Source organism: Equus przewalskii, chromosome X (genome assembly GCF_037783145.1).
Source record: "Equus przewalskii isolate Varuska chromosome X, EquPr2, whole genome shotgun sequence".
NCBI lineage: Eukaryota > Metazoa > Chordata > Mammalia > Perissodactyla > Equidae > Equus > Equus przewalskii.
This window is the reverse complement of record NC_091863.1, coordinates 73,731,236-73,745,570: the sequence shown is the minus strand read 5'-3', so window position 1 is coordinate 73,745,570 and position 14,335 is coordinate 73,731,236. Positions and strand designations below refer to the sequence as shown.

At 35.6% G+C, this 14,335-nt stretch overlaps 1 protein-coding gene across 8 annotated transcripts in view; it reads right to left on the bottom strand.

Annotated features, from left to right (window-relative positions):
- The window catches only part of PCDH11X (protocadherin 11 X-linked), a 666,144-nt gene that overhangs the window by 360,730 nt on the left and 291,079 nt on the right, over positions 1–14,335 (bottom strand). For all 8 annotated transcript variants that reach the window (XM_070606664.1, XM_070606665.1, XM_070606666.1 and 5 more), the window contains one exon: positions 1,291–1,371. In XM_070606664.1, the coding sequence (XP_070462765.1) occupies positions 1,291–1,371 (81 nt within the window). The remainder of the gene's footprint in view (positions 1–1,290; positions 1,372–14,335) is intronic.

The window sequence follows — 14,335 nt, the reverse complement described above, 5'->3', positions numbered from 1 at the left end:
TTCACTGGTTCGGATCCTGGCCGCGAACGTGGCACTGCTCATCAGGCTACTTTGAGGTGGCGTCCCACATGCCCCAACTAGAAGGACCCACAACTAAACATATACAACTATGTATTGGGGGGATTGAGGGAGAGGAAGCAGGAAAAAAAAAAGAAGATTGACAACAGTTGTTAGCTCAGTGCCAATCTTTAAAAAAAATAAAATAAATAGAAATACCCTATAACTTAATTTATTTAAGTCAAACTAGTTTCCCCTTGAACTGATTTGTATTAGTGAGGTTTTACTAAAATTTACCTAATTAGCATAAAACCAAAATACCCTATATTATGCTAAACCTCAAATTTAAGTCATATTATAAAACAGCAATTCTCAATTTTTTTCAGTCCATGATCTCGGAATTAGACTTAAACATCAGTGGAATAGACAACCACTTAGAAGATACTTTTTGAGGAGTGCTTGTACCTGATCCAACAAATAAACTAACTCTGTAACCAGAGGCCCACCAGGACAAATTTGAATTGACCCCACCTCTTATCAACAGAGTGACTAAGAATTGTTTTTCAGAAAATTTGCAAAGGCATATAGATAGAGCATGTGCAGAAGAGGAAATCTTGACCTGAAACGACAGCAGAACCAAAGATTCTCCTCCCCATGGAACCAAAGGACCAGAATGTGACTGGAACTTGAAAGTTGGATTCTCATCAGAGGTGAGGGGTCCGCTGTCTAGGAAGATCTGGTGTTAAAACCCATTCCCCACCTTACCACAAACGTTTAAAATCTTACTATAAAGGTTTAAAACTTTACCGTAAATGTTTAAAACCTTACCACAAATGTATAGAACCTTACCACAAATGCTTAAAGCCCACCAATCCAAACCCATCCTGCCGGAGCTTCCCCGTGCCAGCCTATTCTCTTAACCTCTTAAATTTCACACCAGATCTTGAATCAGGGAGACAGATCAGAGAGCACATCTCTCCTGTCTCCTTGCAGATTGATCTCACAAATAAAGCTGCTTTTCTTTTCCCAAAGACTGAAACTCTAATAAATTGGCTCGTTATGCACATTGGGTGGTAAGCCCTTGCTTGGTAACAACTCCACTATTAATATCAAACCACACTAGGAAGAAATATGGATTTGCTGCCACATTTTCACACTAGAGTCTGGCATAAAACCACCTAAAATCCTTTATGGAACACACATTGAGAAACACAACTTAAGAATATTTCTTACCCATTCATAAAAATCAGTTAAAAGGAATAGAGAGGAAATATCAAGTGTTTCCCTTCATACCTGTGGTTGGGGATGAGTCCAGATCTCCACAGTTGTTGCCTCTTTCATAGGGGTGCGAGAACGTACAACCTCCTTCACTGGCTTTAGAAGGGAAAAAAAAATAGAAGTATTTTTTAGGGGTTTGTTAAAAGTGAAAAACATGGTGCATCGCATACATGCATCAAACACAGGTAAATAAGGTAATGCCTGGGTAAATATCTCTTCTAGATATAATAGTTATTGAGGGCTCACAATGTGGCAGGTGCAGCTCTAGGTAGTGGGAATAAAAAAACAGAAAATAAATTCCTTTTCTCATGGAGCTTACACTCCAGTATTAAATTTAGGAGTTCCATTAAGCTTATGAATGGAATTGTGGAGGACAATTTAAAATATTTAAGTGGGTTAAATTTGAGCTGGAGAGAATTTCAGTCCAATGCTTTTACAACTCTGTGGCTTCGACAGCTTGTATTTGTAAATTCATCCTTGTTTGAAATTAAAGTCTATCCTGTGTCTGCCACCACATCACAAACTTGCTATCTGTTATACAAAGATATTTAATAGACGTTATAAATGCCAAGAAATTTGTGAACCAATACACAGATACTAACCTCCCAGCCCAGAATAATTACCAAGGTCTTGAAAAGATGGCGTCCTTATCAATTAAACTTTCCTCAGGACATAGAGAGGGTACGTTCTCTGTTTTAAAAATATTGAATGCATACTACACACATTTTCTGTACATGTGATTTTAGTATGGGGTAAAAGAATAGGTAAAATGTTATCATTTGATCTATGGAAAGGAAAGATTTTTCAAGGAAACTGAGAAAACCCAACTCAGCGACTGTTGGAAACTTTCATGCTCTAATAGCAGAGCTGAGTAGTAGTGAGAGAGACCTTATATTACACTCTCAGGACTTTGAACTACTGTTTGATTTACTACAATTTGCAGTGTTGCCACTATTACTTGACAGGGTTTGGGAAGGGAGGAGAACATCCCATCAAAAAATATGTCTCCCTGTATAAGGATTATTTTATGCTGATAATTTTTAAGAAACAGCAAACATAGGAAAAGCTCTGAAAACTGAGTAGAAGTTACCCTTTTGTAAGAGACATTGACATTTATAAGGGAAAACTCCATTTGTAAGGATGGCTCCCTCTCTGTACCAATAAGAAGAGGATGACTAAATCTCTAGAAACTCTTATCGATGGAGAAGGCAACACACCTAAATCTGCATAACAGCCTTACCCTTGTTTACTGTGTTCTTCCTGGTAACCTTCTATAACTGGCTCTCCCACCCCCAACATTTTCTTTTGTCTTTAGCTGGAGATGGTACAGGCATATCTTATTTTACTGTGCTTCACTTTATTGCACGTCACAGATACTGCGTTTTTTCAAATTGCAGGTTTCTGGTAACCCTGGGTGCAGCAAGACTATTGGTGCCATTTTTCCAACAGCATTTCCTCACTTCATGTCTCCATGTCACATTTTGGCAATTCTTGTAATATTCCAAACACTTTCATTATTATATTTCTTATGGTGATCTGTAATCATTGATCTTCGATGATGCTACTGTGATTGTTTTGGGGACCACAAACTGTGCCCGTATAAGAAGGCGAACTTAATCAATAAATGTAATGTGTGTTCTGACTGTTCCACCAACCAGCAGTTCAGTATCTCTTCTGCTCCTAGGGCGTCCCTATTCCCTGAGACACAACAGTTTTGAAATTAGGCCAATTAATAACCTTACAATGACCTCTAAGTGTTCAAGTGAAAGAAAGAGTTGCACATCTCTCATTTTAAATCAAAAGATAGAAATGATTAAGCTCAGTGAGGAAGGCATGTCAAAAGACAAAATAAGCAGACAGCAAGGTCTCTTGTGCCAGTTAGCCAAGTTGTGAATGCAAAGAAAATGTTCTTGAAGGAAAACAAACAAGCTGCTCCAGTGAACACATGAATGATAAGAAAGCTAAGCAGCCTTATTTCCGATATGGAGAAAGTTTTAGTGGTCTGGATAGAAGATCAAAACAGCCACAACATTCCCTTAAGCCAAAACTTAACCCAGAGCAAGGCCCTAACCCTCTTCAATCCTATGAAGGCTGAGAGAGATGAGGAAGCTGCAGAAGAAAAGCTTGAGTCTAGCAGAGGTTGGTTCATGAGATTTAAGGAAAGAAGCCATCTCCATAACATAAAAGTGTAAGCTGAAGCAACAAGTGCTGATGTAGAAGCTGCAGCAAGTTATCCAGAAGATCTAGCTAAGACAATTAATGAAGGTGGTTACACTAAACAACAGATTTGCAATGTAGACAAAAGAGCCTTATATTGTAAGAAGATACCATCTAGGACTTTCACACCTAGAGAGGAGAAGTCAATGCCTGGCTTCAAAGCTTCAAAGGGCAGGCTGACTCTCTTGTTAGGGGCTAATGCAGCTGGTGACTTTCAGTTGAAACCAACACTCATTGACCATTCTGAAAATCCTAGGTCCCTTAAGAATTATGCTAAATCTACTCTGCGTGTGCTCTCTAAATGAACAACAAAGCCTGAATGACAGTATATCTGTTTACAAGATGGTTTACTGAATATTTTAAGCCTACTATTGATAGCTACTGCTCAGAAAGAGATTCCTTTCCAAATATGACTGCTCATTGACAATGCACCTCGTCACCCAAGAGCTCTGATGGAGACATGCAATGAGATTGATGTTGTTTTCATGCCTGCTACCACAACATCCATTCTGCAGCCCAAGGATCAAGGAGTAATTTCAACTTCAAGCTTTCTTATTTAACAAATGCATTTCATAAGGCTGTAGGTGCCCTAAATAGTGATTCCTCTATATAGATCTGGGCAAAGTAAGTTGAAAACCTTCTGAAAGGGATTCACCATTCTAGATGTCATTAAGAACATTCATGATTCACAGAAATAGGTCAAAATAGCAACATTAACAGCAGTTTGAAAGAAGTTGATTCCAATTCTCATGAATGATTTTGAGAAACTGAAGACTTCAGTGGAGGAAGTAACTGTAGATGTGGTGGACATAGCAAGAGAACTAGTACTAGAAGTGGAGCCTGAAGACGTGACGGAATTGCTGCAATCTCGTGACAAAACTTTAATGAATGAGGAGTTGCTTCTTATGGATGAGAAAAGGAAAGGGTTTCTTGAGATGGAATCTACTGGTGAAGATGCTGTGACAATTGTTGAAATGACAACAAAGGATTTAGAATATTACATGAACTTAGTTAACAAAGCAGCAGCAGGGTTTTAGAGAACTGACTCCAATTTTGAAAGAAATTCTACCGTGCGTAAAATGCTATCAAACAGCATTGCGTCCTATAGAGAAATCGTTTGTGAAAGGAAGAGTCAATCGATGTGGCAAACGTCATCGTTTTCTTAATTTAAGAAGTTGACACAGCCATCCCACCTTCAGCAACCGTCACCTTGGTCAGTCAGCAGCCATCAACATCGAGGCAAAACCCTCCACCAGCAAAAACATTACAACTCACTGCAGGCTCAGATGATGGTTAGGATTTTTTATCAACAAAGTATTTTTTAATTAAGGTGTGTACAATGTTTGTTGGACATAATGCTATTGCACACTTAATACACTACAAGATACTGTGAGCATAACTTTTATACGCACTGGGACACAAAAATTTCATGTGACTCTCTTTATCGTGATATTCACTTTATTGTGAGGGCCTGGAACTGAACCCGCAGTATCTGAGTTATGCTTGTATTTAAGGTGATGGCTTGGGCCATTTCGGAGAATTACTCAGTTTTCCCAGGTATCTCCCATGTATACAGGAGTTACACATGTTACTAAAGGTCTGTTTGTTCTTCTCTTGTTAACGTCTTTTTTATTACAGGGGGGTGTTCAGCCAAGAACATGGAAGAGTAGAGGGAAAATTATTTTTCCTCCCCTACAGTTTCAAGTGCCTCACCCTTATCATTTTGCCGTAAGGGTTTATTTTATTTATTTTTACTTCTAGTACATTCTCATAATGTCAAATCAAGAAAAGAAGTGACGATCAGATTTGGACCATCACACTTTGAAGGCCCAGTTAAGCAAGAATTATTTTGTTGTTCAAATTAATTAGCAAATCACGTTTATTGTACAATGACACTATGGCTGTGACAAAAAGAATGTGGTACACATTGATATGGTCAGGCTAAGCACTCATCACAGTATTCAACTGACAGAGAAACCAGTCAGAAAATTCAAATGGAATGTCTCCTCACAGTAGAATTTCTTCACAAAAATAATTAAGAAATAAAGATGAAACTGTGACTGAAGTAAGTCTCATTTGTTAGCCAAGTAGAGAAAACCGCTTACTGGTGGTGAGTCAATTAAATTGTGTTTGCTTACAATAACCATAAGAAAAGTGTCCAAAGAAAATAAATTTCAGACTATTAGTCTTTCAGCAAGTACAGTTACTCATAAAGTTGAGAACATTGAGAGCAACATCAATAGAGAATTTAAGAAAACAAGGACACAATTTCCAGTGATTTTCCTTGTCTTCTTCATGAGTTAATAGATGTTACCAACAATGCTTAGTTGTTATTATTTACTTGAGGAAGCAATGCCAAGTCTGAACTGACTGAAGAATTAGCCTCTCTGAATGAATAGTCTGTGTAGGAGAAACAGGCAAGAATATTTTCAAAAAGCCTACGGTTATTTATTGTATCAGCAGTTACTTTGTGGAAAATATTTGAGTCTATCATGTGTTATTGAACCGGTAATGTTAACAGTGAACCTCATTCATTGTTAACTGAATTATTGTCATTTCCATCAAAAATAGAAACTGAATATCCTGACTGGCCCTACCATACAAGCAGCTGGATGGCTTAGCAGTGGCAAAGTTTTATTGAGATTTTTTGAACTCAGAGCCAAGATTGAAGTTTTGCTCAATGAGAAGAAGCACTCTTGACCACTATTATTGGACACTGAATCACTTTGGAAATTAGTTTTCGCTGCAGATTCGATAAAGTCTCTTAACTCAACCTAAAATAATTCAACAAGGTAAAACAGTGTTTAGATGCAAAACTTATACTGCAGTAAAGTCATCTTGATGACAACTAAAAGTGTTTGAATCGCAAGTAATGTCAAGTTACATTATACATTCCCGAGCTTTAGAAGTCAAAACAAGAAGCATAATCTCCACCTCCACACAAATTTGCAATGGATTGCAGCAAATATGCAAGTGAGGAGCTTTGGCATGACCTTAGATTAGAAAGGGTTAATCTTCAGTATAATGGCATGCTAAATGGAAAATATGAAGGAAAGAATCTAATAGAATTCCTTACATGCCTTCCAAGAGATGGATATGTTGAGGTAAAACTATATGTTTGTGGCTTGATATCAGTATTTGAAAGTATTTATTTGTGTGAAAATACATTTTCAGAGATCAGATAAACAGTGCATTCATTTCATTAGTAGGTCTGTATTGCATAAAAAATTGAACTTATTGGGGCCGGCCCTGTGGCCGAGTGGTCAGGTTCGCGCGCTCCGCTGCAGGCGGCCCAGTGTTTCGTCAGTTCGAATCCTGGGTGCAGACATGGTACTACTCGTTGAGCCACACTGAGGCGGCGTCCCACATGCCACAACTGGAAGGACCCACAACTAAGAATGTACAACTATGTACCGGGGGGCTTTGGGGAGAAAAAGGAAAAAATAAAATCTTTAAAAAAAAAATTGAACTTATTATTGCTATAGTTGATGACTTGAATATCATCTCTTGCAATTTTGTGGGAGTTTGTTTTCTCTTTTATTATATAAATTCCTACTCTGGGCCTTTACAGGAAAAGTTTACTGACCCTTGATCTAGGGGAAAGGGAAAGAAAGAGTAACAATTGTGATTAATGGGCAAGTCTATGAAATAAATAGTCTGGTAGACTTTAGATGCACAGAGTGAAGAGAAGATTTTTTGGCAGAGAAAGCAATATGGTCCAAGACAGGGAAACCCAGGATGTGCTCAGCATAACTGGAACGCCCTGGGGATGCAGCTGAATGGTGGAACAAATGTATTTGAGCAAAGTGTGTGCTACAAGAGTTTCCAAGTCGATTTGTGTTCAGCTCTCAGATTTAACTTTATTTTTATATCAAGCCTTATTAGAGTTGCATTTCCCATGCACGTTTTAAGCATCTGATTTAAAAATTTTCTGTCAACTGTGAGCAGCTTTACATCTGTCTGAGCTGCCCTCTGTCAAATGCATAAAGCTGCATTTAAATGTCTATTGAATTAAGCAGGGATGGTATTTTAGGTGCTTAAACGTTTAAAGTATGTGGATGTATCTTGTTCATTTAAATTTGGCAACTAAACATCTCTATTGTATAATATGTTTCAATATTCAAATAGTAGTAAAAGTTTATTGAATTTTGTTTTGTAGAAAAAATTACACCTTAAGGGTAAAATAACACTCCCATCCCCCACAACGTTTTCCCATTACACTCCCTCGTCCACCAAACCCTATAGTTATAAGACTAATAACTAAGAAATCATCTAATGAAACGGCTGTAATATACAAAACTGCTGAGGATTAACTATAATGCAAGTGAGAGAAATGGCAATTCTAAGAAATATTAGCCTTCAAATACATTTGTGCTTGACTATTTTAAGAAAATGAAGTGTGGTTCATCAGCGACACCTGAGAAATAAAGTGCAGATGTGCATTTCTGTTTCCTTACGTGCACCGCATACTGAACCAAACTGTGTCTTCCCTTTTACGGAATCAGATGTCAAGCCGTCAAGAAAAAAGCAAAGTGCTATAATCACAGTCTTTACAGATTTAAGCCTCATTTTAATGCAGTTCATATTAAGACAGTGCTCAATAGTGAAAAGTGAGAAGTGCGTCTTACCATTGATCTTAAAGAGTTTAGAGAGGTGTCACTGGCCTTACTGGTAAAAATAAAAAAATAATACTTCCAAGAGAAGGATGGATAAACACTGGATCTTCTTCTTATCCCCGAATCGGATATTACTAGTTCATAGTTTAGACATTGGAAGGGAATTTGACGTTGTTTAAAAATGTATATAATCCTTTAAGCACTAATACATTATTTCACCAGTGACGTCCGGTTGGTCTAACAAAATAGATGTACACGAAAGAAAGATGCTCTTTTATATAATTTCACGTTTCAGAATTCTGAAATTTCATCGCTTAAAGAATTGGTCATAGTCTGCTTGAATGATTTTATTTATGGATATGGGAAAGAGCTGGCTCATATGGAGCATTGATTCAGAGTAAATGCCCAAAACTCTATTAAATCTCCCCCAATTTTCTGTCTGAGGTAAGAAGTAAGGAAATTTTCAGCCAAATTTCCATTCTCAGAAATGTGAATTATAGCTCAAAATATATACAGTGATATAGATTTTGTGACAAATGGGAAAATATTTTCAGCTTACAAAGGATTTAGTTTTTCAGGAAAATAATAAGAAACTGTAACAGCTTACATAAAAGAATAAAATTCACTTCCCAAAATATCACTACCTTGCTGAAAAAGACTTGTGAAGTAACGTAATTTGATTGAACCCTCTGAGTCTGGGAGTACCTTCTAACTATGCTTCTCAAATGTTTTCCTGACAGTGTCACACAGACTCTGAGCTTTAGTGACTTATATTAACTGCATTCTTTAACCTAACTAATCCCAAAACTAGTGGGTGAGGTAAACCTATACTGATTCTGTGATAGCTTTAAGGAGAAATGTGGGATGCATCCTTTATTCTCCAACCTGGAAATTTTATTGCCATTCAAACCTAATGGTAAGAAAATCATAGAATAAGATCATGATATTTCTGACTGCAGTCTCAACATTACATTATTGTTTCAAATCTAGCAAAAGGAGAGTCCAGAGGAGCTTCACTGTATTTAGCAATTACATTTCTTTCTCAAATGTAGCAGGTTTTCCACTATAAATGTATGTATGCTTCCGTTTTCTCAGTAATCATACACACACTAGGAATCTCAGATTTTGCAGAAATGTGACATTCTAAATTAGCAGAGTCATCACTTTATTTTACTTGCCAAAGACTATAAGTGAGTTTAACTGATAGATTATTGTTACTTCAGTGCCATATAGTGGACATAGTGACAGATTAGGGGAAAAAAGTCTTCTCAACCATCATATGAGACATTTCTTGGAGTCCTCTGCAATATCCAACACAATGATATATGCCTAAAGACGTATAAGTATGTGGGTGATGTTTCTAGTGATTACATTTATAAAAAGTTTTCCTCGTTCTCGTTTACTTCCTTCTAAGAAATCAAGATCTTTATTATGGAAATAATATCCATCAAAACTATGGCAAAATTTACAAATATGAAATGTAATCGATGCTTATTTTTGCCTATGATATATTTAATTGAAGGATTTCATGTTAAAATCCTTGGCAGAATATCAACTTTTAATTTGTATAGTAAATTACAGGGCACATTTTTCAATTGCAGTGAATACACTCCAGAAATTTCCTGAAATAGGACAAACCCTTAGATAATTCCTACTCTCCTTAATGTTTCTTAAGGTCCTCCTGCCATGCTTTTCTGTCTCACAATTAGCAGAGGTGGTAGACAATATCTAAGGAGGAAAAGATAGATGTTTAAAAGAGATTAAAATCTACTCAGCAATATGGTATAACAGTGGAAAAGGCAGGGACTTTGCAATCTGCATCCAGCTCTACATCTTACTAGTTTTATGAACTCTGTCAAGTTAAAAACGACTCTCAGTTTCATCATCTGTGAAATGAGTGTAATACAATGAGCCTTTCAGGATCATTGTATTACACCGAGTTACTATAGTAAAGTGCCTGGCGCTTTATAATTATCCTCTTCTCTTGAACTATTATGGACGTATCTTCCCCAATAACATGACGTGGAAGCCATCTAGAGCCGTCCACCACATGGTTCCCTCTATCTCTGTCTCCGTCTCGCTCTCCTTTCACCTCAACATTTTTGAAACTAGAAATTCCAATTACTAACAAAAGGCTTTTGTATATCTGAAAAATAAAAATCACCAGCTGCTACAATAAATAGCACAGTAATGTGATGGTTGAGGGAAGAGGAAACAGGAAAGGCAGACATTAATTATTCTTTACTTTTTCCAATTATTACATAACCACTAATTAGGAGAAAAGTATTTTGGTTATAGATAAATTTCTCATAGCCAAACAAAAATAAACTATTTGTGAATTTAGTTGGCATTCAAAGAAAAAGTTGGTTTATAGAACTAGAGACTTCTTGAAATCTTCAAAATTTGAGAATCAATATTAATCATATTTTGAATACGTAGAGATAAATAAAAATACACAAACCTAAATTGACTATTTTAAGTTTTAAAATGAATTGACTAATTAAGATATTATAGAATGCATCTAAATTTGCTTAAAAATCAATGAAATTTTTTTGGATAGAGGCAAGAAGGAGAGGAGTTGGATTGAATGAATTTAAGCACGGAGTTTGATATTTGCTATTCATTTAAAATTTTCAAGTATCCTTAAGATATTCTGTTTCCTAAAACTACTGTATAGATTGCATGCTTGAAGAAATATGACAAACTTAAGCTTTCCTAATAAGTTATACAGAGTAAAGTGTTCCCATGTAAACTGACAAACTGAATTTATACTATGTTTTTTGGAGATGAGACCAGGCCAAAAATGGACAATTTATTAATGTTTCCTGTTCACAAGGTAATGGGGGCACATTTGTCAGAATTAAAGGGACATGCAAACCTATGTTTATTAGCATTCTGGCACAGATAGGACATTAAAAATCTAGAACATCTTTCATTCTCTGATTAATCGTCCTTTATTGTTTGTATGTTTTTTGCTTTGTTCGTTTTGGTTTTTACTTGCTAATTGATGTCGAGACATGGATTTCTAAAAGCAAAACACAAATTTTATAGTGGTAGATGGAATGGTGTGGAAATGATTTAACACCAGTTTAATATAAACTAAAATTTATTTTAAGACCATATATCTTTTTCTAGGATAAGTGCCATCATCAAAGCAAAAATGATGAGGTCAAGAAAAATAGTGTTGGGTTATTCCATAGGTTTGTCTAGTATTTTCCAGGATGGTCAGAGTCCCTCTGAAGTGGTTTGGCATCACAAGAATATGCTGATCCTCCTTCTGGATGTAGTTGGACCTAAGGCAAATGTGGTGAAAAGAGAGGAGTAATTTGGGAGGAATATATTCATTTATCCATAAGGGTTCCAAGGGTTCTGCCAAAAGCAAACAGCTATTTTGAAATTGTCTTCAAAGGTAACAAATCACCAGGTGGAAAAATCAACAAGCTTGGAGGACTTAATTAGATCTTTTATCTTAATCATCAACGAGATGAGTGTTCGGGAGTGTGTTTAAGGAAGGGGGAATGTTATAGCAGGGGGATGAATTAACACTTAAAAGCTCAGAGGTTTAACAAAACCTGCCATGAGATTTGCCAGATGGTTTGGTACCGGATTGTAAAACTTGAAACTAATCTTCGTTTAAGAGTTTTAATGGTTGTATCTCTCTTATAAAGCCTCTTGCTCTTCTGCTAGGGTGATTCTGCAAAATTATAGATCAGGCTTTAAAGAACGGCTTCTATGAACAGAGTCTCCTTAAATCTCAGCTAAACTGAGCAAGAAGATTACATGTTATTATGATGGAGCACAGCAGGATTTTCCCCCAGCAAACATAATGATGTGAAAAAGGATAAAGCTATCACTCTGTGCAAAGAGGTCAGCCATAGAAGAACAATGCTTTTCACGCAGATTATCTGCACATGCTGAAATGTTCACATTGCAAAAGCTTTTTCTTAATGTTTCTGTGAAGAGCTCTGATCCTGACAAGCATCCAAATCTAGATAGCAAGACCCAGTGATCATATATCTCTATGAGCTGGCCTGCCCTAGGGCACTTGGAAGAGATTGTATCTGTCACAGACATTACTGGAGAAAAATAAAATATAATATTTATTTCTCAGGTAATTTATATTTAATCCTAGCTTGTCAATTTTATTTGAGGAAGAAGACATTTTCTCATTTTTACATAACTTAAGCTTGTTAAATTTAAGAATAAAAAAGCACACAAGAGAGCAAAAAAGTAACTACACAGAACCGTAATTCAGTATGTATTTTCATATCTTAGCATTCCTACTGAAAGCCAATTACGCTATGTGTCATAATAATGAGCCTCAAATATTCAGTAGAAGAGTTACGCAGTCATCAGATTAATTAACACCAGATCGTTTGAACTTTCATATTTTAAATACCAAGCCTTATCAGAAAATACCAGTAAATTATGTTTAACACCTTAAAAGAATAATTTATGTTTGCTTATTCATTAGATTATTTCTTGCTTTCACCTCTCTCAGAATGGCTGAAAATTACTCCTCAAAGTAGACACTTACATTTCAAACTAATGGCTCCCTATTACTTTTCAAGAACTTGACCCAAATAAAGACACACATATGTACATGTACACACATGCACATCTACACACACACACTACTATAAACTTCACTTAGTCCTCATTTTCAAAGTAATTTTTGTCATTGCTGTGACCATAAATTCCTAAGAATAAACTATATAAGTGGCATCCAGCCTGATCTCTTAAATGGTTTCTAATTATTTAAAGGTGACAATGAAAGCATTAAAAACTATTCTAAACTTATAATTCAGAAATAACAATTATACATGTTCAAAGATTTTATACATTGTTAGAGCAGGGGTAGGGGTAGTGGGAAACTTTTGTTATAAAGCACTTTTTTCCACTAGGAATTGAAAGAGCTCAAAAGAGTGAGATCAATTGATTATTCAGCATCTTAATGCAGGGTGGTTTTTATATAAAAATTTATTATTTTTAATTTCTTCTAAGAGATGTGACAGTAAAAATAATTCGTGTATTTATGGCACACTTTTAAAAGCGTGTCTTTCACTTGAAAACATTTCCATGCGTAGATCTCTTTAATGGAGAAATATATAATAATTTATTACACGTTATAGTAATGTGCAATTTGAAAGATAAAAGTAATATTTGAAATTAGAAAGAAAAATACACCAATAAGCTGGCCAAATTTATGCTCAAAATACTAAGTGTGAAAGCAATTTATCAAAAATTATAATGTCCTTATTATTCACAGAAATACAGTATAAATTAGGCTAAACTCCCAAAGATTTAACTACTCCCTGCAATGAAGACTACCATACAATGAGGATAGTTTAGGTTATTGGCATCATTCTTGTTGCCATTAAAATAAAATTATAAAGGGACTCTAATGCATATAAACTAGATGTCATCATAAGGAGTATCTGCTATACATCTATAGTACTAATATTATCCATAGGCCCCCACAATCTATGTTTAAGATGAATTAACTTTTTTCTAGAACACACACACAAAATAATGCCTTTATCACTACCATCAGTTTGTAATTTTGCTTTCAGGAACTCTCCCTAATGATTATGTCAAATGAAAAAGCCTCTCTTTGTTATATATTAAAATTTGGATTGATAATTTTTGAATGTTAAACAAGTTTATCCTTAGCTATAAATGAATTATAATTGTATCATCTGTGTCTACTCTAACTTCCTATCATTCAGACATCAAAATGATGACACCAATTATGTAAATAGAGAATGGAATTATGGACTTATAGTTTTATCTTCTATGTTTTCCAAGGTGAACACAAGATATGTGGCAAAAGATTTGTCAGAGAACTGGTGGCTGAAGCGATTATGAATCAGCTTTCTTTTCTAAAAATCAATTACAATTCACAAATTAAAGAACTATGCACCTTTTGCCTCCTAATATCAGGACATTAAGTTCAAGAGTGGGACAGAAAGAGGGAACAGTCATATTTCCTTATGGAAATTATGATTTACCTCAAGATTTATATCATAAGACACAAAAAGGCACTTCTTCCCAACCTTAAGTATTTGGTGAAGGAATGTTAAAAATTTACGAAATCTATGTTTCAACTCCAATCAAGATTCACATACCATGTAGAAACAAAGTCTTACTAGATTTCTTGTCCAAAAGAAAACTGTCCTGTGAGGCTGCTGAGTTTTTCAAAGATGCTATTTATATTGTTATTTGGC